Source organism: Geotrypetes seraphini, chromosome 4 (genome assembly GCF_902459505.1).
Source record: "Geotrypetes seraphini chromosome 4, aGeoSer1.1, whole genome shotgun sequence".
Taxonomy (NCBI): domain Eukaryota; kingdom Metazoa; phylum Chordata; class Amphibia; order Gymnophiona; family Dermophiidae; genus Geotrypetes; species Geotrypetes seraphini.
Window position 1 is genome coordinate 242,846,632 of NC_047087.1, and position 27,817 is coordinate 242,874,448.

The window sequence follows — 27,817 nt, forward strand, 5'->3', positions numbered from 1 at the left end:
CTCCACCTTCAGTTTTTCTGTGATAATATTGCAGACTGAGCTTGACTTCAAAGTGGAGGGATATATTATAACCAACAAAAACCCCCACAGAAGCTTATAAAAACAACATAAAGATACTCCAAAATATTTTTAAAATATTTTTTTAGTGCTCATAACAGTGCTGTTGGAAAATAGCTCTGAACTGAAAAATGGCTATTTGGGGGTATTCTGGGACAGAGATAGTACTTGACCCGTTAAGTGCCGATATTCAGCACTTAACCAGCCACACAAATAGGACCCCATAAAAGTTAGTCCTGTCCTTGTGCAGTAACTCATAGGTGGTTAAGTGCTGAATACAGCAATTAACAAACTATCCCCCTCTTTTACTAAGCCGCAACAGAGGGTTCTACTACGGACCGGAGTGCTAAATGCTCCAACACTGCTCTGATAGGAATTCTATGAGAATCAGAGCAGTTTCAGAACATTTAGCACTCTGAGCTGCGGTAGAAACCTTTACCATGACTCAATGAAGGTGGGGGGGGAATGTGTTAGCCACCTCCTCAAACCCAGACATTCAATGCTGGTGCCTGGACATGGCCCAGCATTGAGTTTCCGGGTATAATGCCGGCAGTGATCAGCAAAACAGTGATCATGAATATGAGGCCCAATCATAATTATGTTAGCAAACTAATGGTGCTATGGGATAAATCTGCTTGCTTTTTTAAAAAAAAATCAAACTGTTCATCTAATACAACTGAAATATTGTTTTGTGATGCGTGCAAGGGAACAATACCATCTATCCCTTGTTTCCATTAAAAGAATGTTACTTACTGGTCTTTAGCTAAGATAAAAAGATCAATCAAAGACTCGAGGAACAGGAGCTGATCTTAATTCCATCAAGACAACAGCAAATGAGTTTATCATTGTTATCACACAGCACTGCCACTGCCTGATGCCTAGAAAGGCAGGTGGCATTTGTTTCAGAATCAAAGACTGGTATTATTTAGGACAAACACTATTGATTAACTATCACGGGCACTTACTTAACTGAAAGCCTGACAGTCAGTCAATAATATTTTGCACTTTCACCCTTCCTGTCAACATAAATATGAATTTTTTAAAAACTTAAGCGGCACCATATACACCTAATTGTGTTTTTCTTGCATTACAACAAATGGAGAAAGTTTACAGTCTTATTGCAGCACCGAACCTATGTGAAACCAAAATGGTTATATGGAAATAAGCATTCTGCATTGGTGTTAGCAAAGTGAATGTCCACAGTGAAGATACTGGGTAGGGAAGCAGAACACCTGTGACAGTTGCATAGTTAGGTAAGTCTACTGATGAAGGACATGGGAAGTAGGGTGTGTCAATTTTGGAGATATCATCATTTTAAAAAGCACTATTCGCGTGAAAACATGGTACAATTTCATGTGAATAATCAACAAATAGCTTTAAATTTTGTGTAATAGATTATTTTCCTACCTGAAATTTCTAGGAAATTATGCAAAAATACATAAATTACTGAAATATGTTTACATGCTGACAATACTTTTTATGTGTTTGCATTGCATAGTAATCTGAAAGGTAAAAATGCAATGCATAATCCAAAAGGTAAGAATCTGTGAAACAAGAATGATTACAGAGTTCTGAGTTGGGGTTTACATTGTAAACTGGGTTGATATAAAATTAAATAGCAATTGGACACAAGGTTCCAGGCATCTCCTCTTTCAGCTGCAACTGTTGAAAGAACAGTGCAAACAGGTAAGGAAGATAGTTATGCACACAGTGAAAAGGTCAGCTTGGTATGGTTATAGCAAGTCTGTTCTGCAAACTATGTTGTGCAGGGAAGAGTAACAGAAGAGAAGAGATGCAATGGATAAAAATACTGAAGATCAGAGGTGTAGGAGATGAGAAGGCAGCTTGGAGACAGCAGGGTGAGACCCAGAAAAACACCATCCATTTTTGCAACTAAACTCACTCAATTACTTGATTGGAGCTCCGGAGTATCTGAGCCTCCTCTTACCTGTACTATGACAACAGCAGAGATTGGAATCATGTCTTGCCATGCTATGGAGCAGCAGCAGTTGAAGTGAGCTTCATGCAACATACAAACATAGAGTATGACGGCAGAAATTTTTGACGGAGTGAAAAATCGATCCACTTATACCCCGTTCTACTCCATCCAGGATTTTGTAGACTTCAATTATATCTCCCCTCAGCCATCTCTTGTCCAAGCTGAAGAGCCTTAACCTTTTTAGTCTTTCTTCAGCTGAATCCTAGTATAAATCTTTGCATCTAAATTAGGCACAGATCTGCCTTATTCTATAACTGCACTCAAATTCTAGGAATGCCCTCCCATGCCCCTCCCTCCTTTTTTTGGATTTTGCATAAAAATTTACACACATATTTATAGAATCCCAACTACAAAGATGAATGTGTAAATTCTAATTATTGCCAATTAGCACTAATAAATGTTGTTTGCGTCCAATTATTGGTGTTAATTGGTTCAAAATTCAATTAAATTTTGTGTGCAAATTGGACATGCCCCCATACTTGCACATGCAATTTTGAACACCACATATAGAATTAGGGGATCAGTGTACAGTAATGGGGAAATGCTAACTGTGATTAGCACAGGAATGCTTACTCTTTGTTTTCATACATATCCCCTCTAACAAAAATTTTAAAATATTTTATAGCACAGTTCGCATGTGCCGATTTGGAACTTATCATAGGGCACCTAAATATGTCCCATGGTAAGCCATTTGAAGCTGTGGAAAGCTTACCCCCTCTTCTAGAAATCCATGCTAGCGTCTGCCATGCGGTAACGGCCCTGAAGCCCATAGAGATATAAAGGGCTTTGGGGCTGTTGCCATGTGGCAGCTGCTAGCATGGCTTTGTAGAAGAGGGGGTTAGTAAAAGGGCCTTTATGTTTCTTATAATATCTAATAACAGCAATTTCTCAGTGTACAATTAATACCAATCAATATAACCAATATAAAACAATAGTATATGGGTGGGATATATAGTACGGAAATAATGATATTTATTTATACATTCACTCATATTATTAATATCAGCATTAAACAATTTATACTAGAAAAAGAAATTACAATATATTCTCCAAAATAACAAGCCTATTGCATCAAATCTCACAAGTAAATAAAAAAAATCCTAATAAATAAATGTTAATTACAGTACAAAGCTTATGAAAAAGCCAGGTCTTTAAAAACTTTCAAATCATCATATAATCACATTCTAATTGCATCTCAACAGGCAATAAGTTCCATGTACATGAAGCAATTCCAGAAGAGAGATGTTAATCAATTAATTTTTTCTTAACGCTCAGGGAATGACGTAAACAAACTTGATAATGGAATTAGATAGCCTCTTCATGTTCCCTGCTATTTCTGAAGAAGTGATATATTGGGGGAGAGGGGGAGAAAAGAAGTAAATCAGAGAAAGGGGGAAGGGGAAATCCTGGTAGAGGGGCCCTCAAATATATATTTGGCTAGGGTCCAATACAGTGTTAATCCTGTGCTGGGCATGGTAGCAACAACAATGCCCAGCACCTATCAGAAGTTGGACACAGAGACAGCTGCCTTCAATGCCTGTTCCTAAATCCAGACTTAGATTGGCAGGGCTTGTGACGTCCGAAGTTTGTCTGACCTTTCAGGACTAAGACTACAATCTGGGTGGCAAAAAAAAGAAAAAGCTGGGACTTAAACCTAACCTAAGAGACCCACATAGCTCCACCCTGGGCACACCCCATTTGGGTACCCTTCAAGAACAATCTTAGGTGTTATTCCTCTATGCAGTTTCCAAAGCGTTTCCACCCCTGAAAGGGCATGAAAGAGAACTTCAACTACAAGAGCTGTAGTGACACCTGGGTCACAGTAGTTTTGTGCTTTAATTGAACAAATTCTTAAGACAAAATAATGTTGGTGTTTTATCAAGTAATAATACAAAGCATTGTTCCAGGATCTCAGAGACTGTTCTACAGTCAATTACAGAAAAAAGCATTTCAGTACTTAAGGAACAAACTTATTTCAGACTTGATTTTCTTTTTCAATCATCATAAAGAATAGAATTAAATGAGCCTACCTAGATGGCGGCCTGAAGGCGTTAGGCTGAACACCATTGAGCCTTCTACTACGATTATGGTGAAGCGTAAATCCAAGAACCGGGTTTTTCCTGTGGAACCTGGAGTACAGCAATTACTTGGGCCAATGGATGCGTTCATTGAATGCAGGCCCCAAAGAGAACTGGATGAAAAGTCCTCGGCGCAAGGTGGGGGCATGTCGGAGAGCCCCTGCATCTCTTTCGAGGCAACCAGTCTTTCACCAGAGGAACGAGACATGCCGGCGCAGTCACTCCCCCGACCGGAACTGCAGGACGTGGAGAGTGAGGGGAGTATGGTGGCTGCCTCCATGAGTTGTGAGGAGGAGGAAGATGAAGAACAAGCAGTCCAGAGAGTTTCTACTGCCTCTTCAACGCAACTGCTGCTGCGTGAAGTCTTGGAACAATTGGAGGAATGGCAAGAATCACTACCATTGCCGAATTTGCAAGAAGGTACTGTGCAACTTAAAGATCTAAAATTTAATTGCTCACTTGATCCCCTAGAAAAGCCTTCTATGGTTGATTTAAACTCTATTTGGGAAGCAAACTCAACTTTAAAGATTTCTCTGGGAACTCAATTGCAAACATTATCCACTCATTGTTCTGGGATACTATCTGAGACTGTAATTTTGCAAAAAAAAAGTGGGCAAACTTGAGGAAAAATCACTTGAGCAAGAAAAAAAGTTGGAAGCTTTTGCTTAATGTGAGAAAAAAATCACTTGAGCAGGAAAAAAAATTGGAAGTATTGGGAGCACAAAATCAGCTCCTTATAAAAGATAATGATAATATTAACTTTAAAATGGAAGTTTTGGAGAACTTAACATGGAGGCAAAGTTTGAGATTGATCAATTTTCCTAAATCAATTACTACTACAGCTCTGGATATGTTTAAACATTATCTCTCGGAGGTTCTGAAAGTCCCACAAAATTCTTTTCCGCCAATTTCAAAAATTTATTATATTTCCTTGGGAAAGAAGAAAACTCCGGAGGATCATCAGGAACCCGCAATAGATGTTTTGGATTTGACAAATTTATTAGAAAAGTCAAAATCAGAGCACTTAACGCTTGCCACACTTTTTGTTCAATTAGCTTTAGATTCAGATAGAGATTGGCTTTTGAAGTTGATTTTTAAATACAAAGATGTTTTATTACTGAATCAAAAAATAAGAATGTACCCAGATGTTTCTAGGATAACACAAAAAAAAGAGGAAACAGTTTTTGCTCTTGAGACCACAGGTTTTAAAAATGGGAGCTACCTTTGTATTGAGATTTCTGTGTAAATGTTTGATTAATTTCAAGGGAGCTAAATATATTTTCTTTGAATCCGCACAGTTATCGAGATTTATCTTGGATAAAGAGGTGACGACCGCAAGTACCCCTATCTGTAGCCAAGATAATGTTCCTAGTTTGCAAGTTGGGTCCACTTCAGGATGCCTGATTGTTTCCTGATAAAATGATGGAGTAAAATAGTCTTCGATCTTTGATACTCCTCCCTTAATGATTGTGGACTAATTAACAGTTGAAAGAATGTTTAAATTTTCCTTATAATTTTCTTATATGATTTGATGTATAATGGATACTGTTTTATTTCATTATGATTGTTGTTATCATAAAATTTTAAATTTAATAAAGATAAAGTTAAAAAAAAAAAAAAGAATACAATTAAATAAATCTGCCAGGTACTGTTATTAGAAGAAGGAGCCAAGTGTTGGCAGGGAAGCACCAAATCACTGATAGAACATAAGAACATAAGAAGTTGCCTCCGCTGGGTCAGACCAGAGGTCCATCGCGCCCAGCAGCCTGCTCCCACGGCAGCCCATCAGGTCCATGACCTGTAAGGTGATCCCTGTCTAAACCCTTTAATCCCCCTTGTCCTTCTATCTAGACCCTTTCATAGCCTATCTCTACCTTTATCTATATCCCTCAATCCCCATATCCTTCAGGAATTTATCCAATCCTTCTTTGAAACCCGGTAGTGTTCTCTGTCCTATCTCAACCTCCGGAAGCGCATTCCAGGTATCCACCATCCTCTGAGTGAAAAAGAATTTCCTAGCATTGGTTCTAAACCTGTCCCCTTTCAATTTCTCTGAGTGGCCCCTTGTTCTTGTGGTTCCCAATAGGCTGAAGAATCTGTCCCTTTCTACCTTCTCTATGCCTTTCATGATCTTGAAAGTCTCTATCATGTCTCCTCTGAGTCTCCACTTTTCCAGGGAGAAGAGCCCCAGCCTTTCTAACCTGTCTGCGTATGAAAGGTTCTCCATACCTTTTATCAATTTTGTCGCTCTTCTCTGAACCCTCTCAAATATCGCCATGTCCTTCTTGAGGTACGGTGACTAATATTGGACACAGTACTCCAGATGTGAGCGCACCATCGCGCGATACAGCGGCATGATGACTTCCTTCATCCTTGTTGTAATACCCAACATTCGGTTTGCTTTCTTTGAGGCTGCTGCACATTGTGCCATTGATTTCATTGTTGTATCCACCAGCACACCCAAGTCTTTTTCAAGGTTACTTTCCCCTAGCACTGATCCCCCCATTTTGTAGCTGAACATCGGGTTCTTTTTCCCTATATGTATGACCTTGCATTTCTCTATATTAAAGTTCATTTGCCATTTATTTGCCCACTCTTCCAGTTTGTTTAGGTCCCTTTGTAGGTCTTCACATTCTTCTGCGGTTCTAACCTTGCTACAGAGTTTGGTGTCATCCGCAAATTTTATAACTTCACACTTCATCCCCGATTCCAGGTCATTTATAAATACATTGAACAGCAGCGGTCCGAGCACCGACCCCTGCGGAACACCGCTCGTGACCCTCCTCCAGTCCGAATAGTGGCCCTTCACTCCAACCCTTTGCTTTCTGCCTGCCAACCAGTGTTTAATCAATCTGAATATGTCCCCTTCCAACCCGTGGTTCCACTGCTTCCTAAGTAGCCATTCATGAGGTATCTTGTCAAAAGCTTTTTGGAAGTCGAGATAAATGGTGTCTATGGGTTCCCCTTTGTCCATCTGGCTGTTTATCCCTTCAAAGAAGTGCAGTAAGTTCGTTTGTCATGATCTTCCCTTGCAGAAGCCATGCTGGCTCGCTTTCAGTTGTCCATTTTTTTCTATGTGCTCACAGATGCTGTCTTTTATCAGTGCTTCTACCATCTTGCCCGGAACTGAAGTCAAGCTTACCGGCCTGTAGTTCCCCGGGTCACCCCTCGATCCCTTTTTGAAGATAGGTATGACATTTGCTATTTTCCAATCCTCCGGGATCTCCCCAGTTTTCAAGGATAGGTTAAAAATTTGTCAGATTGTTTCCGCTATCTCGTTTCTTAGTTCTTTTAGTACCCTTGGGTGGATTCCGTCCGGGCCTGGTGATTTGTCACTCTTCAATCTATCTATCTGTTTGAGGACATCCTCATGGCTTACCTCTAATTGTGACAATTTTTCTTCTTGATCTCCACTTATGATCTCTTCGGGTTCTGGTACATTTGATGTGTCCTCGATCGTGAAGACAGACGAGAAGAACTTGTTTAACCTGTCAGCTACCTCTTTTTCCTCATTTACCACTCCCTTTCTGTCTCCATCATCCAACGGTCCTACTTCCTCCCTCGCCGGTTGCTTCCCTTTAACGTATCTGAAGAACGTTTTGAAGTTTCTTGCTTCCCCAGCCAGCCTCTCTTCGTATTCTCTTTTTGCTTTCCTAACCACTCGGTGACATTCTTTTTGGTGTTTTTTGTGTTCTTTCCAGTTCTCCCCGGTTTGGTCCTTTTTCCATTTTCGAAACGATTTTTTCTTGTCACCTATCGCTTTCTTCACTTCATTTGTTATCCATACCGGGTCTTTTGTTTGATTTTTTTTTTTTGGCATCCTTTCCTAAACCTGGGGATGTACAGGTTTTGTGCTTCTTGCACCGTGTCCTTGAATAAGGACCAGGCTTTCTCTACGGTCTCCATCCTTTTTGGGCTGTTTTTTAGTTTCTTTCTCACCATTGCTCTCATAGCATCGTAGTTCCCTTTCTTGAAGTTGAGCGTTGTTGCTGTGATTCTCTTCACTTTTGATGTTCCTACTTCTAATTTGTACTGGATCATGTTGTGATCGCTGTTTCCTAGTGGTCCTATTACTTCCACATTCTTTGCAGGTCCCCCTAGCCCGTTGAGGATTAGATCGAGAGTGGCATCCCCTCGTGTTGGTTCCTTGACAAGCTGTTCCATGAAGCAGTCCCTCACAGCCTCTAGGAATTCTGCTTCCCTCACACAGTTGGAATTTCCAATACTCCAGTCTATCCCGGGGTAGTTAAAATCCCCCATTACCATCACACTTCCGCTTTTGCATTCCCGCCTCAATTCTGCTTCCAGTTCTTTGTCGTTTGCTTCTGTTTGTCCAGATGGGCGATAGTACAGTCCCAACTTTATGTCAGCTCCATTTCTTCCCGGTAATTTGACCCATAATGATTCCAATCCTTCCATCTTTGCTGCCGTATTCATTCCGGTCGAGTGAATGGTGTCCTTTATATATAGTGCTATTCCTCCACCCTTCTTGTGAGTCCTGTCTCTCCTATAGAGTTTGCACACAGAATCCCAACAGTCAAGAACAGAAAGAAAAGTAGACAGGCACAAGCATGACAAGACGAGAACTGAACACAAGTAATTTGTTTTACTGATTTATTTGGAGCATTCCTTATACACATCAGGCACTTTCTGAAATGGACCTTGCATTGAATCCAAAAATTTATCCACTGAATATTCATTTATTCTGTATGTGGAAATTCATGCACTAGGAAAAGGAAATGGGACTTGATATAATGCCTTTCTATGATTACAATCAAATCAGTTTACATATTTATAGACAGGTACTTATTTTGTACCTGGGACAATAGAAGGTTAAGTGACTTACCCAGATTTTCAAGGGAATCAAACCCAGCTCCCCAGGTTCTCAGGATGATGCACTACTAAGCTACTCCTCCACTAAAATATTTTGAAGGCGATATGGGTAAAAATAATTTTTAATGAAGAAATAGTCTGTTATAAAATCACCCGAACCATATGCATGTAAACCTATGCGAATACAGGCTGTTTATTTGAGCTGAGCAGAGGAATTGCTAGGGAAAGGATGAGGAGAGGTTAGCATTAACATGCATACTTTATAAAATAAGTGTGTAAGGACATAATATAAGCTATGAGATTTATATGTACTAAAAACTAGGGGGCTCATTTTCAAAGCACTTAGACACACAAAGTACCATAGCAACCTATGGAACTTTGTATGTCTGTCTAAGTGCTATGAAAATAAGCCTCCATGTGTAAATGTGTGATAATTTTGTGGGGTAATTTTCCAAAAGAAACTATAGGTCCAATTCTATAAACAGTGCCTAGGTTAGGTGCCCTAATCATGGATGCCTAGCGACACCTAACTTAGTTCCGCATGCAACTTAATTGTTTTTAATTGGATTAAATGGCATGGTAATTGACCACTCAACTTGAACTGAAGAAAACAAAAATTTGTTCAAACAAATAACAATTGTATGAACCAGAGAACAAATTGATATCAAGTCAGATTGAATAACCAGACCTCAACTACCCAAGGCACTACTTAAATGATTTTTCGTGCCCTTACTGGGGTGGTAAATTCATCATTGGTCTTGGTAAAGTGGCATGGGCTCTAAATTGATTTTGTAAACTTCATTTGATAACATTCGATAAATATAAAGTACTTTTAGTGCTTAAGGTGCTAAAGAAAGGAAGGCACTTATCTTTTATGCCCGACGGCTGCCCAATCGTTTCACACTCGGTTTCATCAGGGGCTATGCCTCTTTCTATGCATGCACCAAAAATTCTTCTTTGGGAGCAGGAAAGAGCCCAACTCTTTCCTGCCCCTGCGGCTTTTAGAGCGCCGCTGGTTCGAAGATGTTCAAAATGACTGCCGAGACTTCATGGGCCAGCCTCACGAGACTTTCAAGTTGGGCTCTTTTCTGCTTACAAAGAAACCACTTGACCACCAGGGAAAATAAGGTACATCACGGTGGGGGGGGGGGGGGGTCGAGTCAGCGTCAGTGTTGCACCATGGGGGGTAGGTGGGAGAGACAGGTGACAGGGAGGGAGGGACGGGTAAGCAGAAGAAGGTGGCATGGGTGTAGCAATGGGTAGATCTAGCTGGGGGGTAGCAATGGGTGGACCTGGAAACCAAGCCTGCCCACCCAGCAGCAGAGAATTTCGGAAAGAATGCTGGGTCCCACGGTCCCTGCATCTCCCTCTCTTCACTTTTGCCAGTTGTCTTCAATGGGTCAGTCAGCAGCAGCCATGGCTAAAGGCTGTCTGCTGGCAACCAGGAAGCCTCTCTTCTACTGTTGTTACAATGTCCTGTTTCTGCCCGGATGAGATGTGGCAGAGGAGAGGCTTCTGGGTCTCCAGCAGGCAGCCTGTAGCAATGGCTGCCGCTGACTCTGATCATTGAAACTGACCAGCAAAGAGTGAAAAGAGGGAGGTGAGTGACCAAGAGTTAGCTCTAAATGTGGTTTGGGAGGGATAAGAAGAAAAGATGCTGCATACAGGTTGATAAAGACAATACGCAAAGTGATGCATATTGGGAAGAATAACCCAAATCACAGTTACCAGATGCTAGGGTCCACCTTGGATCAGATAGATGACATGATCCGAATTGCAGTTCGTGTGATATCTTGTTATATATTTTTTCCCCAAGGTGGGATGAGTCCAGCTTTCCCCAGCCATAACATAAGGACACCATTGGCACCGACCGCAAGGAACATGACACCCCACGGTGCGGGTTTCCACATCTCTAAAGATATAATGCCCAACACTTTCACCTAAATTTTTTCCCCTACGATAAGAACAAATAGGGTTTTCAGTTAGGGTGGGGATGGCCAGTTGGGCAATATGCCAATGCCTACGAATGATCCATGCAATTTCTTGAGCCAGGGTAGAAAAGCATTGCACAAACACTACTGTTTCAGTTTCCCCATTATTGCTATTAGACTTAGTTAGTAATAGTAATTCCCTTTGAGCGTACTTGGCTCTCTTATATGCTTTTTGGACCACATCTGGGGGTATCCCCGGTTGTAAAAACGTTGTTTCATCTCTCTTGTGTCATCTATCTGATCCAATGCCCCTGCCCAAAACTATATGTTGGCCGTACTACTCGGGCAATAAAGGTACGCTTAACGGAGCATAAATCCCAGGTTAGACATTGGTTAGACATTGGAAGGTTAGACATTGGAAGGTTAGACATTGGTTAGACATTGGAAGGTTTGTAATCATAACCTTGCTGATTTAAAGTGGAGGGTACTTGATATGATCACAGTAGGGTGGGAGGGTGGCAACATAGAGCGCATGTTAAATCTAAGAAAACTCAGATGGATGTTTCAGTTGGAAACAATGGCCCCTACTGGTCTGAACAAAGTCTCGGACTGGATGGCCCAAGTGGATGCATGAGGGGATCAGGATTGATTAGGATTAGTATGAATGAGATAGAGGGATTGTGTGATAGGCTGTTAGCCGGTATGATGAGGAAGTCAGGGGAGGGGCTTATTTAAGGCTCAGGTTTGCTGCTGCGGCCATCTTAGAATGTCAGCAGCAGTGATAAATGGAACAAGCTTTTGCTTATCCTTAGGTCAGGGTTGTTGTTTTTGATAACTATATTGAAAATAGGGGAGTATTTGAAGATATAATGTGGTTTTTGTATTTATTGCAGTTCCCCCGACCTTTGATAAAGATACTCGAAACGCGTCGGGAAGGGGAACCGGAAGGACTAAAAAGATAAGTTAAATTTTAAACTACATAAGTTATAAAGAAAATTAAGTTATAAACTAGAAATAAAAATTATAAAAGGGAATTATGAAGAACACCACTCCATTCCAGTTCGTTTGAATTGGTGGAATCTGAACTCCGAATACTCATTAAGTATAAGAATTACCTGAGTGTGTATTACTGGGTGTTTTTCACTATATTGGTGTGTGAACAAAGTTAGGTTGAGGACTCCCCAAAGCCACTGGCTCAGCTGATCTGGAATTCTCTTGCCATGATCAAGTGATGGTAAGGGATCCCTTGATCAGACAGGCACAATTTTATAAGTGACACCGGTGACATGGGCTCTGGTTAGAGAATCAGGAGGGTTAGGCATCTGTCTATTAAGGCAGATGCGATTCTGTATAGGACTCTGCTGTGTGATTCTTCTTAGGCATCCCACAACCCAACCTTTAAATTGAAGATTGACAGGAGAGATGCCGACTCTTCTTCTACTGACAGGGCCTTCTCATGAACTCCCCCACTTTTAAATTAAAGATGGGCAGGAGATGCCCACTCCGTCCTGCTGCTGGGGCTATGAGCCCCCAAAGCATCTCTCATTGTACCTCTAAATTGAAGACCAGCAGAAGGAATGCATACTTCATCCTACCGGTAGGCACACCTCTTCAAAATGGCAGGCCTTCCCCTTCCCGGTACATCCTGGGATGTATTGGGAGAAGTCTAATACTCTGATTGGCCCAGGTGCCTAAGGCACCTACCATAGGAGTGGGTATCCCATCTGCTGATTTTCAATTTAAAGGTGGGGGGTTCACAAGGGAGCTCATGGTGCAGGAGGGAGTGGACTTCACAATTGCCAATTTTTTTTTTTTTAAGTTCAGGGTGTGTGGGAGGGGGACCGTCATCAGGGGGTAATCCCATAACAACTTTGGTCTTAGGGCGTGGCCTTAGGGATTTGGCCAATCAGAGTCTTAGGACACTCCCAGTGCATCCCAGAATGCACTGGGAATGAGGCCTAAGACCTCAGGTGGCCCAGGTGCCAAAAGCTCCAAACACACAGGAATGAAGAACTTTTGACTGCCAGTCGAACAGAAACTGACTACAACCTCTGCCCCTATGGATCCTCTGCCATGCAATCAGGGGCAGGAAAGGAAGCCTGCACCTTAAAACCCGGGTGGGTTTCTATCCAGATGCACACAGCTTGCACTACAAACCTGTGACAGAGTCACCGGCCAGCAAACTTGCTTGGGAAAGGACCCCGGGCACTTGAAGAGGGTGGCACACAGCAGGCTAGCTCCACAGATTCACCAGAGTTTCTCTGTGAAGCTGCAGTCCGGCTCTGCCAGACTACATCCTTTTCTCCAACAGGGGATCACCGGGGAGGGGTCTCAAGTCACTGAAGCCACCATAAAAAGGAACTTTAAGCAAAAAAATAAGAAACAGAAGCAGAGCGACAACAAAAGACTTCTGCTCAGACTACTTAAAGAAAGGTTGTTTGCTGACTCTCAGTCTGTGGGGGGGGGGGGGTGAACCATGTGTTCAGAAAATATGTGGATTTCAGAAACACCTGGACTGCAGGTTGGGATTGAACACCTAGCATATGGAATCCAGAAGGGACGTAACAGAATTATTACTGGAAAAACATGAAATAAATCAAAAGATACTTTGAAAAGTTTCCTCTTAATGAAAACAAAACTGATTAGGACAAGTCAAGAGTAATATAATTGTGATTTGAGTGGTTTTCCAAAGCATGAAGAACCCTTAGGAATGTGTCCATTCTAATAATCCTCATTGCAGATATTAGTCTAGTAGAAAGTGGTTTCTGTAAAGGTTTAATGTAAGACAGGTCACCTCAATTGAATTCCAGCACAATTTCAAATAAATCTGTATAATTTGATAGCTTGAAAGATTCTCTGTATGTTCAGAATACATCCTAAAACAATACAAAATTACTGAGCTCTATCATAAAAATAATTTTATTAGTGTCACAAGTTCTTCCTCTTTCATAGAATATATTTTTTGTCATTATCACCAAAACAGTTCAACAATTAGCATGAGTGTTCAAATGAAAAATTAATAATGAAATGTAAATGAAAGTTCATGATCCATCCAAATATCTGAAACATTTGACAGTTGACAGTAATTTTTTTTGTTTATTTAAGAAAATAAATCAAATACCATGGGTTCTTTTTACAAAGTTGCAGAAGAGGTTTCTACCACGGGCCGGTGAGGTAAATGCTCTAACGCTCATAGGAATTCTATGAGTTGGCGCATTTACCTCACCAGCCCAAGGTAGAAACTTCTACTATAACTTAGTAAAAGTCAGTGAATGTTTGCAAATATTTTCTTTGCACCTAAGTATCAAAATAGTACTCATTGCACTATACATTTTTGTCTTATATACAAAACTTCTCTATATGTAAATACATACCCTATTACATTATTCATATAGGACCAGATATTCTATAAGAATATTTCTATTTTGTTGGCCCACGCTATCCAAGCTTAAGCAGATTGCTGGGATACAAATGGACAAAAATTATAAAACACAAAAGAAAACTTAAAATAATAGATAGAACACAGCATTACTATCTATAATATATAAAAGCAACCTACTATTATAAAATAAAATATTGGAACTGAAGATAATAATCATGTTTGAATTAACTACCATGGACCCTGAAAACTTTAGTCAATAATTAAACAGGTCTGTAAAAATAAACTAGCTAAGGCCAGTGCTTCTCAACCACAGGGCTGCTATGAACTCCTTGGTGTGCTAGAGAGGAGTGTCTGCCACACCTCTACGATAATCCCTAAATGCAGGTGCAATAACCGGTTCAAGCAGCTACTGCAGCTGAAAAACTGCCCCCTATTTTTTTTAAGTTACTATCACAAAATTATGTGGATAGAGGAATTTTGGCAATAGTTCTCTAAGATATTCAAAGTATTCAACAAAGAATAACACAAGCTAGATACATCTGAGTAAACTATACAGAAGTCAGAGAACATTTTCAGGACTGTCAACTAATTTAAGCAAGAAGCATCATGGTTGAATACAATACAGTAAGAAGTAAACCTGCAATTATAACATGGTGATATTCTTATTATAACTTTAAAAATCTTATTATACGAGGGCTATTCAAAAAGTATCAGACCTTAATTTTTATTGTGTAAACAAATAAAGCTAGGGAGGCATGGTTTGGAGCACATATGTAGGTGATCCTAAAGTGCATGCTTGTTGCCAGCAGACTGCTGATGAGTGAGGAAGTGTAAGTGAGCAGTGTCTGATTTCTGTTTTTGACAAAATGACAGAAAAAGTTGAACAACACTACTGCATTTTGTGTAAAGCTTAGCAATTCCCAAATGGAAACGATCCGCAAGATTCAACAGGCCTTTGGGGATGAAGCAATGGGCACCACACAGATAAAGAAATGGTACAACTGCTTCAGAGATGGCCGTACATTAGTAGAGAGTAAAGCATGTTCTGGTAAGACCTCAACATCCAGAAATTAGATTATCATTGACCAAGTGAGGATCCTGGTGATGCAGGATCATTGAATCATGATCAGAGAACTTGCAGATGAGGTAAGCATCAGCATTGGATCTGTTCATTCCGTTTTGACTGAGGATTTGGGCTTCAGGAGAATTTCAGTGAAGTTTGTGCCAAAGCTGCTAACAATTGAGCAGCAGCAACTCTGTTTGGAGATTGCACAGGACATGCTGGAGACTGTGATCTCAACTTCCTCTGCACAGGGATCACTGACGATGAGTCTTGGGTTTATGGGTAAGACCCAGAAACCAAGTTGATGTCATCACAATGGAAGCATTCAACATCCCCGAGGCCAAAAAAACAAGGCAGGTCCACAGCAATGTCAAAGTCATGCTGACCTTCTTCTTTGACTCCAGTGGCATGGTTCATCACAAGTACGCGCCACATGGCACAACCATCACCAAGAGGTACTACCAAGAGGTTCTGCATTGCCTTCGTAATGCTGTGAAATGCAAACGGCTGGACCTGTGAGCAGAGGGCAATTGGCAGCTCCATCACAATAACGCACCTGCCCATTCTTCACATTTGATATGGAGTTTCCTGGCCAAACACATCGCGCCTGTGATTCCTCAGGCTCCCTACTCTCCTGACATGGCTCCATGTGATTTCTGGCTTTTCCCCAAGCTGAAAATGCCCCTGAAAAGGTCCAGATTTCAGTCAAGAGAAGACATCATGCAGAATGCGAATGACCAGTTGTGAGCAATCTCAAAAGAGATGTTCCAGCGGTGCTTCCAACAGTGACAGAACCGTTGGAAGAAGTGTATGGTGGCAGCCCAAGGGGACTACTTTGAAGATTAGTATAAGATTGTTGTATCTGAATACGACTATTTTTTTATGAATAAAGGTTTGATACTTTTTGAACAGCCCTCGTATATTCTTCTTACAAAGGATTATGCCAATTATATTTATTTCCACAAGTTTACCATTTCACATAGGAAAATGTGTGATCATCCAATTGTGAAATATTTAGTGACATGGCACATAAGGATTAAAAAAGTATTACATTATTGCAGCTAGTGAAAATGATCTTTATCATCAGATAAATTGGCCCATTTATAGAACTAACCAACATGCAAGCATGTATCAATCTGTGTGTTATCCCTGTACTTGGCCTTCTAGACAGCTTAGTAGTTTCCCTGCTTCACTAAGAACACCTTTATATAAGATGCCCATTTTTTTTTCACCAGATTTTGCTTTTCAAGTGTTATGTGTTTTCTTCTAATCGATTTACCTGTTAAACAAATGAAAACAAAACTGTTAGAAAACTTTGCTTTGTAATAGCTAGGTCTTGCTTAAAGTTAAAAGTATGACTACATGTTCTAAATATACCATTAAAAGGTTATAAAGAAAATGAATTTCTACTACCACCTGAGGCTGCTACTTCTGCCTGGCCCAGGTTTAACAGAAGAAAAATAAACGACCATGTTTACAACAATAAGTGGTTGAACACAGGCAGGTCTTGGAAATAGTTCTTTATTCTGCTGCACTCCTGCTCAGATGGAGGCATGAGGGATCTGTATGATAGATCTCTAATTAATTAATCTCAGTCTTCTCACAACTGCTGAATGCTACCAAATGCTTTTATTTTTATTAATGAGTAAAAGTAAATTATGAACCTACAGAACACATCAAATTAACAATCTTGCAACCTATGCATTTCAACAATCCTTTTGGTGACTATAGCTTATTTAGAGATTTTTTTTACTAAGCTGTAGCAAAAAGGGCTTTAATATACTTCTATACGGGTCTTCCCCACATGCTAAGGCCATTTTTACCATGACTATTAACATAGCCTATTTTCTATTTTTTTGTATTAATGGAAATGCGCCATTGCTATTAGTGCACAGTCACTTAATAATTATAATGTGAGCATTTAGGCCCAGATTCTAAAAGTGGCACCATTATAAAGGACTAAATAAGCAAAATCCCAGACAAAACCCCAGTAGGACGCGCGTTACTTTGCTTTGTTTCAAGCAATTGTTCACAAGCATTGTCTGCTTGATATTCTTCATTTGCTTTTTGCTGAAGTTCGGCAACACCTTTTAGAGTGGAAGCAGTTTTAAACACCACGTTAATTGACATTGTTGGAGGCTCTGAAGACTCCTGCGGCAGGCCTGTTTGGCCGAAACATGTACATGTCGAGTCATTGGATGAACAATTGTGTCATTGGATGAATATACTATCAGATGAGTAGGAGGACACTTTCTACTGTGCACATCATTCTGATTTGGACAATTCCATTCTGTCTTTTACAGATCACGGGACATACACCAGGCTTCTGCTGTTGATGTGAAAGTGCATGCCTCTACAGTCAGAGACTGCACAGATTTAACTTGCATGGGAGGTGTGCAAGGAGGAAACCTTTGCTCTCTAAGAGAAACATCAAGGCTAGACTGAAGTTTGCCAGAGAGAATACCAGGACTTCTAGAATAGTGTTCTATGCACAGACGAGCCTAAAATTGAATTATATGGACACCAGAATAGAGGACATGTTTGGCGTACACCAAATCCAGCATTCCAGAAAAAGAACCTCATACCAACTGTGAAACATGGAGGTGGAAGTGTCATGGTTTGGGAATGTTTTGCTGCAGCGGGACCTGGCCAGCTCACTATCATAGAATTCACCATGAATTCTTCCGTGAATCAGAGGGTGCTTGAGGAACATGTGAGACCATCTGTAAGAAATTAAAGCTGAAGCAGAACTGGACCCTGCAACATGACAATGACCCAAAACATACCAGTAAATCCACCAAGGACTGGCTGAAAACTAAGAAATGGAGAGTCCTGGAGTGCCTGAGTCAAAGCCCTTGTCTTAATCCCAGTGAGATGCTGTGGGGTGAATTGAAACAAGCTGTATATGCAAGAAATCCCTCAAACATCTCACAGCTGCATTGAGGAGTGGGCCAAACTTTCCTCAGACTGATGTCAGAGACTGGTAGATGGCTACAAGAAGCATCTCACTGCAGTTATTTCAGTTAAAGGAGGTAGCACTATTAGGGTGTCCTAATTTATTCCTTAGTTAGAATACACATTTTTGTGAATATCTTTTGTTTCATGAATAAATCAAGAAAAAGTATTGCTGTTTACCTGCAATTACATCACTTTCTATTCTAGAGATAAATAAAAAAAGATTTGACATCGATATGTGAACATTTCTTAAGAACTGAATATTTAATGGTATGTCCTAATTTTTTCACATGACTGTACGCAGACGTGTAACAATGCCGAACGTCAAAAGAAGCGGGATTGACGTACACACTAAGCATGACTCTACATTGAAGGTAGGCATCAGAAATGTAGGTCTGTAAAACCCTGGCCTATATTTCCGGCACCTATCTTCAATACAGGCTGCAATTCTGAAAACGGCACCATAATCTGAGTGACATGCGACCAGCGCCATTGTTTCAGGCGCTTGTCAATTATGGCACTCTGCTCAGAATCTGGGCCATTCTATCACCCTTTTGTAGGTGGTAAGGGCTCACATGGTATCCCTGCGCTAATCAGATAGCAAGCAGTAATGTAAATGCGCTAATTGGTTAGCACATGAATTGCCTATTCTCCATTCCTGGCACCGAACCTCAGAAAAAAGTACCCCTTAAACTATTAAAAGATAATATTGATAAAAATGAATAGTGAGGATTCTTGCATGGAACAATACAAAGACCACGTCAACCTTCCTAAGTATTTCCTCTATCATTAATTTATAGGTTAAGGATAAAAGCAAAAAAAAAACCAAATTTCTACATTCTAATCCAGCTTGCTTTTAAAAAAAAAAAAAAAAGCCACATTAAAAAAAACAACATAACTTTAAAAAAATCACTAATAGATTCATTAAAAGGTGCTGCTGCTGCAGACTAATACAACGAATTGTGCTATTTATTTTAGCTCCCATAATTTCTTTTCTTTTCCAAATATATTTTATTTTTTGAACAAATGATAACATACAAGAACTAAAATCAAGAAACATGTAGTAATAGAGTTGCAAGTTGAAATATCCATGAATCGCTAGACATGGTAATGAGAGCAATTAAATTAAGTCGGTCAATCCAGTGTTGCCGAAATTTTTCAAAAGATAGAGATACTATTTATGTTATTTAAAGGCAGCAGCTTCCTCATGTTTCCTAAAGGCGCATAGAAGACCCCACCATTCAAACATTACCTTGAAGATTGTATTCAATTTTGGTCATCTTATCTCAAAAAAGATATAGCAGAACTAGAAAAGGTTCAAATAAGAGCAACCAAGAGGATAAAGGAGATGGAACTCCTCTCGTATGAGGAAAAACCAAAAAGGTTAGTAGGGCTCTTCAGCTTAGAAAATAGATGGCTGAGGGGAGATATGATTGAAGTCTACAAAATCTCGAATGGTGTCAAATGGGTACAAGTGAATCGATTTTTTACTCCATCAAAAATTACAAAGACTAGGGGACACTTTTTGAAATTAGCAGAGATACTTTTAGAACAACACAGCCATAGAGGGGCATAATAAAAAAAAAACTTCTAAGTCCTCTTTTGGCCTAAGTCAGTAGATGCTGAAGTTGGCATCAGGGAAATGTCCATTCTCAAAAAAACATCCAAACTGAGATGTTATTTTATTTTATTTTTTAGAATGGCCTACCTGCACATTCAGCAATCTACTGGACCAGACTGCCACTAAGTCTAACCCTATACCACGTTCCCGACCAAAAAATCGCTCAAGTCCTAAACACAGATCCATGGTGAGACCTCATTTGGAGTATTGTGTTCAATTCTGGAGGCCACACTACCGGAAAGATGTGCGGCGAATTGAGTCGGTTCAGCGAATGGCCACCAGGATGGTCTCGGGGCTCAGGGATCTCATGTATGAAGGCTAAATAAATTGCAGCTGTACTCACTAGAGGAAATGAAGAGAGAGGGGGGACATGATTGAGACGTTCAAATATGTCACGGGCCGTATTGAGGTGGAAGATGATATCTTCTGTCCTATAGGTCATTCGACCACCAGAGGGCATCCGCTGAAAATCAGGGGAGGGAAATTTCGAGGTGATTCCAGGAAATACTTCTTCACAGAAAGGGTGGTCGATCATTGGAACAGTCTACCTCTACAGGTGATTAAGGCCAGCAGCGTGTCAGATTTTAAGAGAAAATGGGACATTCACGTGGGATCTCTAAGGGAGTAAAGACAGGGGGGTGGGTCATTAGAGTGGGCAGACTTGATGGGCTATAGCCCTTTTCTGCCGTCATATTCTATGTTTCTATACCCAGACCTTTTACGCGGAGGGGACAATCCTTCACCTAAAAGCAAGATTCTGTAGCAGGCATCTATAACTGGCCCACCATCCACCACAACAATCGCAGCCATGATCGCGATCCCCCTCCCCGACAAAACCCTGAACCGGCAGGAGGGATCCCAAGCCCTCCTGCCGAAGACGGCCACCAACCCCCCTCAAATACCGGCAAGAGGAAGGTCAGGTCCTCCTGCCAAGGTGCACCCCCTGACGCAATTCCAAGGATGGCGGGCCTGCCAGCTGGACAGACTGGGGACCTGTCTGTCCAGCCAACGTTAAGGTAAGCAAGGGGGAGCCGGGGTTTGGGGGACCATTTGGGTAATTGCGGGGAGTGCACCTCAGCAGAGCTTGGGATCCATCCTGCTGGTGTTGGGGCGTGGGGGTGTCGGGGGTGCACCTCAGCAGGAGGGCCTGGCCTCCCTCCTGCCGGTATTCGCGGGGGGAGGGCGGTTCAGGGGTACCGTTTTTGGCAGGAGGGCCTGGGATCTCTCCTGCCGGTATTCGGGGGGGGGTGTCAGGGGTGCACCTCAGCAGGAGAGATTGGGTATCTCTCCTGACAGTATTTGCGGCAGTCGGGGGGGGGGATCGCGATCGGGGGTTGGCAGGTTGCCGGGGCTGCTGAGCTGACTGTGGCAGCTGTGATCAGCTCAGAGGCTCCTATTCAGAACTTATACTTGTTTTGACTTGGTTCCGACTGGGCAACCTCATTAAACTTTTAGTTATACTTGCTGTACAACTAAATCTAGGTCGGCCCACCTCCCGCCCTTTCCCCTCCTCCAAAAACGCCTCTTTTCACTCTAGGCGTTCAGAGGCAGGGGAAAGGCCTAAGCTGGTTTTAGATACGTCTAAAACCAGCTTTGATTATCGGTGCTTGGATGATCTGTCTTTTTGATCGTCCACGTACCAATTTAGGCCACTTAGTGTTCTGTAGACATCCTAATATGCCCCTCATAAATTAGAGCAGCATATAAGCATTCATGTCAGCAATAAGATGTGTGGTACAGTGGTTAGAGCTACAGCCTCAGCACCCTGAGGTTGTGGGTTCAAATCTCTTGCTGCTCCTTGTGACCTCTGGGCAAGTCACAATCCGCCCATTGCCCCAGGTACACTTGAATTTGAGCCCGCCAGGACAGATAGGAAAATATGATAAAGTACCTGAATGTAAAACCACTTAGGATATAAGTGGTATACAAATAAAATAAATAAATAAGTTCTCACAATTTCATTATCTTCTGTAAAGTGTTGCTCAATGTATTTCTTTTTGGCGGCATGTTTTAAAGTATACTCAGATCTGGAAAAATAAGCAAGAGCATATATTTTCTAGGTACCTCTTGATGACATTATCAGAATGTGCTGGGAAGTTTCCTGTCAGCATTTGGATTAATTTGTTACAAGCTCTGATGTAGATAGCATAAGCTCAGTATACAATGAATGGGAGAAACTAGCTGCATACCATCAATCAATTTCTTACTTCAACAGGAACCCCCCTCGTTATTTTCCACTGGAATAAATTTTCTGATTTCTTAGGAGTATGGTTTATGTTTAATAGAAACACTTTTGCCCTAAAGGAACTTGACTGAGGCTAGGGCTAACTAGAAAATTAACATTTTCTGCTCCACTCAGAGAATGAATTGAGTGGTCTGAACAGAGCTGGTACAGATATTGACATGATAGGCTCTGTGGTATTAACTTTTTCTTGTGCTGGAATTTAGTCATTAAGAATTAGATTTAGTAAATGGCGCTGACCAACCCAGCACTGAAAAAAGTCCACACAGTGCTCCAAAGCTGCATGCCATTTATAGAATAGTCAGGGCCGCCATCAGAAATTTCTGGGCCCCTTACTGAGCAATCCTATTGGGCCCCCACGCACCCCTTCCCCCCCCCCGACCCCCCTTCTTCCATGGGCCGAATACACACATACTTTTCTGTCACCGCACTCTTTGACCAAAAGATTTGTAAGCCTGCAACCACGTCAAGGTAGACTCTTTCAGCAGGGCCCTAACCTAACCTAAACTAAACTAATCTATACCTATCTATTCTAAACTAACATATGTCTAATACTGAACTAATAACAAACTAACAAACATCTGCATAATAAATAACTAATAAATAATAGTGCTAGTAGCTATAATTCACTTTTGAATGTAAAATCTCAGTTAAGGATTTCTTTTGACCTTTGTAGGCCAGAAGTAGATCACAATTGCACAATATTTTTTGTAACAAGTATTTAATGTGTTTTTATAAATACTGTAAGCTTCTGTAAGCTTAATAAATATATCTGAAAAAACTACACATCTGAGCGCATATCTAAACATACACATCTGAGCGCATATCTGAACATACATATCTGACTGTATATGTGAGCGCATATCTAAACATACACATCTGAGCGCATATCTGAACATACACATCTGTATGATCCCATCCTCCTCAGCTTGCCTATATCTGCATCATGCATGTTAAAAATGTACGATATGTTGATATGTGCACCTTCCTTCCTTCCCATCCATCCTCCTCAGCCTGTCCTTACACATCCACAGCTGCATGTTAATGATGATGTATATGTTATGATGATAAATAAGTGCATATGAGCACATCATTAACATGCAGCTATGGATGAATATATAATGATGTTATGAGTGTGCACCTCTTCCTTCCCATCCTCCTCAACATGTCACATACAGCATGTTACATTACACAGACTTTGTGTAATGTAACATGCTGTATGTGACATGCTAAGGAGGATGGGAAGGAAGAGGTGCACACTCATAACATCATTATATATTCATGAATCAATCTGATAATCATCACCACCAGGCTGTGTTATGGGATGGAGGAAGAAAGGTGCATGTTTAAATTGCGCAGGGACAAAAATCCCACCTGTCCCCGCCAAAGTCCCACCCATCCCCGCCCGTCCCCGTGAGGACTCCCACCCATCCCCGCCCGTCCCCGCGAGGAATCCCTCCGTCCCCGCCCGTCCCTATAAACTACAGAAATAGTTATTTCATTTAATTATGCTACTGAATTAAAGGCTCTGGTAGAAACCCATTTAAAAATAAGCAAAAAGACTTTATTTATTTGGAAATATTAATTGGGAAGAATACATACTTTGTAAACGGGTTTCTACCAGAGCCTCTAATGTTTATAAATTTTTATCAACACAACTAATATACTACTTTATCCTGAAGCAAAAAAAAAAAAAATAAAAGAATTTTTTTCCTACCTTTGTTGCCTGGTTTCTGCTTTCCTCATGTTCTCATTTCTTCCATCCACTGTCTCTCTTCTTTCTGCATCTTCCATTTGCTCTGTTACAGTGCCTCTCCCTTTCTCCCCCCTCCCAAATTGGTCTGTCACCCATCTTCTTCCCTTCGCTCCCCCTATAGTCTGGCATCTCTGTCTTCTTCCCTGCCAGTGTCTTCTCCCCACTCTCTCTTCCCCATGTCCTGTCAGCATCCTTCTCCCCCCTCTGTCTTCCCCATTTGCTTTCAGTGTCCTTCTCCCCCCTGTCTTCCCCATATCCTTTCAGGGTCCTTCTCCCCCTTTGTCTTCCCCATGTGCTTTTCTTCTCCACTCCACCTTTCCTCCCTTTCTCCCTCCATGCCCCTTACCTTTGTGGCGCTTCCCCACCCGACCGACAACAGAACAGGCCCGGTCGGACAAACCTCCCTACCCTGTAGCCGCAAATCTAAATTACCTTCTTACAGCAGTTGGAGTATTGAAGCTGCTGTAAGAAGATAATTTAGATTCGCTGCTACAGGGCAGGTAGGTTTGTCGGCCGGGCCTGTTGTTGGTCGGTCGGGGGAAGCGCCACAAGGCTAAGGGGACCTGACCGGCTGTGCACACACCCCCCCCCATGGCTGCACCCGGGGCGGACCTCCCCCCCTTCGGAACACGACTGCCTTTTCCCTACCTGTCCTGCCGTAAGCAGCCGACCAAAAGTCTTCCCGATGTCAGCCCTCCCTCTGACGTCAGCGCTGACATCGGGAAGGCTTCTGTTTGGCTGTGTGCTGCGGCAGGGCAGGTAAGGAGGAGGAGAGGAGACTATGCTTGCGACCCTGGGGGAGCTCGGGCCCCTGATTGCAGGACTGGTAGTACTGCCCTGATGGCGGCCCTGAGAATAGTGCTTAGAGCTCATTTCTGTGCCAAACTTTGGTTGTGATGATTTACATCAACTGAAACCTAGTATAAATCCAGATAAGTTAGAAATGGATCCACAGAATTCAGTAATACTGAGTGTATTTTCATTGAATGCCCGACCCACCCATGACCCTCCAATGGCCACTCCCCCTTTTTGAGTTGCACAGCATAAGATTTGCACACTGATCTTTATAGAATAGCATTTAGCAAGATGCATGCACAAATCCAAAATGTTGCAAATTAATGTCAATAATTGCTAGCACCCAATTACTGGCACTAATTGAATTGGCCAATTTAGTTGTGTGCACATCTCTCAGAATAGTATGCAAATGAGTGCATCATATATAGAATCTGTCCTGTAGTGCTTAGTCAGACATTAATTTGAGCAGAGATGGCGTTGATAAAGTGTCTCATTACCTGCATAGCACAGATATTCAGGAAGGGAGGATTATACTGTATTTGCATATTCAGCCTGCAGTAGCCAGCATTCAAGCCACTTACAGCCATGGGCTAATTAACCCCAGCTATTCAATGCTGGGCCACGTCTTTGCTCAAGCACTGAATATCCAGTATGTACGGTTACCTGCCAGTTAACCAGGAGCTAGCTGATATACAAACCAGTGCCAAGTTAGCTTGGTGAATCAAAGGCTAGATTCACTAAGGCCACAGACTGAATCTGATCCGTGGCCGAGGGGTTGATTCACGAATCGCCCTCATGCAAATGAGGGCTATCAGAATCATGCCCCAACCGACCAAATGGTTCCCTCTCAAGCGATCCCGACACATGCGCAGACCATCTGTAGATGGTCTGCACATGCACTAGCCCTCCATGCTCGGCAGAGAAAGAAAACTTTTTTTTAACTTGTTTTTTACTTTTTCATGAGCCTGTGGGGTTTTAACCCGCTTTAAACCCGCGGGTTAAAACGATGGGCTCGCACTGCAGGGAAGGCAAGGAGAGTCGGGGCAGAAGCAGGATGGCGATCGGGTAGAGAATGACACAGGAAAAAAATTGTCCCCGTCTCTGCCCCGTCCCCTTGAGCTCAGTCCCCGTCCCATCCGCACAAACCATCTCCCTTCTGTGTTCCTATTTTCCCAATTTCTAATATCTCCCCTCTGTATACTCCCTCCTGTGTCCCGCATTGCCCCACAATATCCATATACCATCCCTATGTATCTCCCCTTTATGTCTCTGTCCCTATGCCCCCATGCGCATAACCCCACCCCATGTATCTCCCCTTTATGTCTCTGTCCCTATGCCCCCATGCGCATAATCCCCCCCCATGTATCTCCCCTTTTTGTCTCTGTCCCTATGCCTCCATGCACATAATTTACCCTCTGTTTCTGTTACTTTCCTAAGTCCAGATTTCCCTTCTCTTCCTCTTCCACACCAATGTGTCTCTCTCTCCTCTCCAACCCCATCTAGCTTCTTTCCCTCTTTATTCCTTCAGTTCCAGAATCTGGCTCACCTCCCCTTTCTCTTTCCTGCTGTGTCTTCATCCACTTAGCCCAGCATCTCTTTCCCTTTCATGGATCGCGTGGTCCAGCAGCACCCTGCCACCCAAGAACTGTGTCCCACCATCTCCCTCCCTCCCTCCCTTCATGTGCAGAATTTAATTGTTGTCCCAGCGGCACGCTTTCAACAAGTCAGTTGAATCTTCTCCTCTGACGCAACTTCCCTTTCCCGGTTGCGTCAGAGGAGAAGATTTAACAGAAGCAGCCGCGTACAACTTGTTGAAAGCGTGCCGCTGGGACAACAATTAAATTCCGCACATAAGGTGAGGGAGAAGGGAGGGAGGGAGATGGTGGGATGTGGCGATCGGGCGGGAGGGGGCTCCTGGACCGCATGATCCCTTCACTGCAGAGACAAAACCATTCACCGCTCCATGGGGCAGTGAATGGCCTTGTCCCCATCCCCGTGGTGACTATTTTTTCATTCCCCATTTCGGCGGGTTACCCAAGGCTCCCCGCGGGTATCATCCACTGGGTCATTCTCTACGATTGGGGCAGAAGCAGGGTGGCAATCGAGGCAGAAGAACACTGTATTGGTCTTATTCCATTTTCAGAAAAGGACATTAAACTTTAGAAGCATCCGACAAGGGAGACAGGCTCTGGGGAGAGGCAGAGAGGCAGTATTTCAAGGCGGCAGGAAAGGACAGTCAGGGCCAGTCAGAAAGGGCCTGAGCGACTGGTCCTCAGCAGTCGTTTATTTTTTGATCAGCCAGCCCAGTCGGTGTTCCTAATTTTTTTTAGTGAATTGCAATCTGCCCGTATTTTGCATGCCGTTCCCTCTCTTTGCATGAGCAGATCGGATCGGGTGCAAATCGGATCTAGAGTAAAGTTAGTGAATCGGGTTGGAGTTGCTAAGTGATCGCAAAGTGGTCGGGACACAATCGGTTGTTCTTAGTGAATCTAGCCCTAAATTAGGGCAGCTGTCCTAACTTTATCCATTTAGACAATTAGCAGACTAAATATCACCACTATCCTGTTAAGTTCCAGCTCCATCCATAACCTGGCACTAACCAGATAGTGCCTAGGCAGTCGTAGGCTGAATACAGCCAGATGGCTAGCCCAGTGTGGTTTAAACATGTATAAGCCTTTTTTAAATAACATTTTTACGGGTAATTTGTTAAGAAAAAAGCTTAAACTGCTAACAGCCCCTCCATTACCCCACCCCCCTTCGTTTGCTTTTTTAATAAACATTTTCAAACAAAAAAAAAAATGCTAACAGCCTTCACTCTGCTAGAAGCACATGAAAACTGAAATTCACTGTGTCATATAAAGTCATGTGACTAAAAACCTCATCAGAGCAGACAGATATTATTCCCCAGGGTTCCTAATTATTTACCTACTGGGGAACTCTCATCAAGCATTTGCTGCTTTAAGTAGATGGGAGAAACCTCAATAAAGGATGTCTGCCATCATGTTTTTATTTATTTTAGTAGCACTAAAAATAGGCACAGTTGGAAAATGATTTTAAGTAACCAGGCCTCCACAGGGTATATGTTTAGAGATTCATGGGTGCTCA

The 27,817-nt window shown here is 42.0% G+C and overlaps 1 protein-coding gene and 1 long non-coding RNA gene across 4 annotated transcripts in view; one reads left to right on the top strand and one right to left on the bottom strand.

Moving 5' to 3' along the window:
- LOC117359601 overlaps positions 1-5,734 on the top strand; it is an 86,264-nt gene extending 80,530 nt beyond the window's left edge. The window contains exon 3 of the long non-coding RNA XR_004539277.1: positions 5,433-5,734. This is a non-coding gene — a long non-coding RNA (uncharacterized LOC117359601). The remainder of the gene's footprint in view (positions 1-5,432) is intronic.
- Positions 5,735-13,799: 8,065 nt separating this feature from the next.
- The window catches only part of LOC117359162 (solute carrier family 22 member 15-like), a 150,439-nt gene continuing 136,421 nt past the window's right edge, over positions 13,800-27,817 (bottom strand). For all 3 annotated transcript variants that reach the window (XM_033941443.1, XM_033941441.1, XM_033941442.1), the window contains exon 12: positions 13,800-16,622. In XM_033941443.1, the coding sequence (XP_033797334.1) occupies positions 16,596-16,622 (27 nt within the window). In that variant the 3' untranslated portion in view covers positions 13,800-16,595. The remainder of the gene's footprint in view (positions 16,623-27,817) is intronic.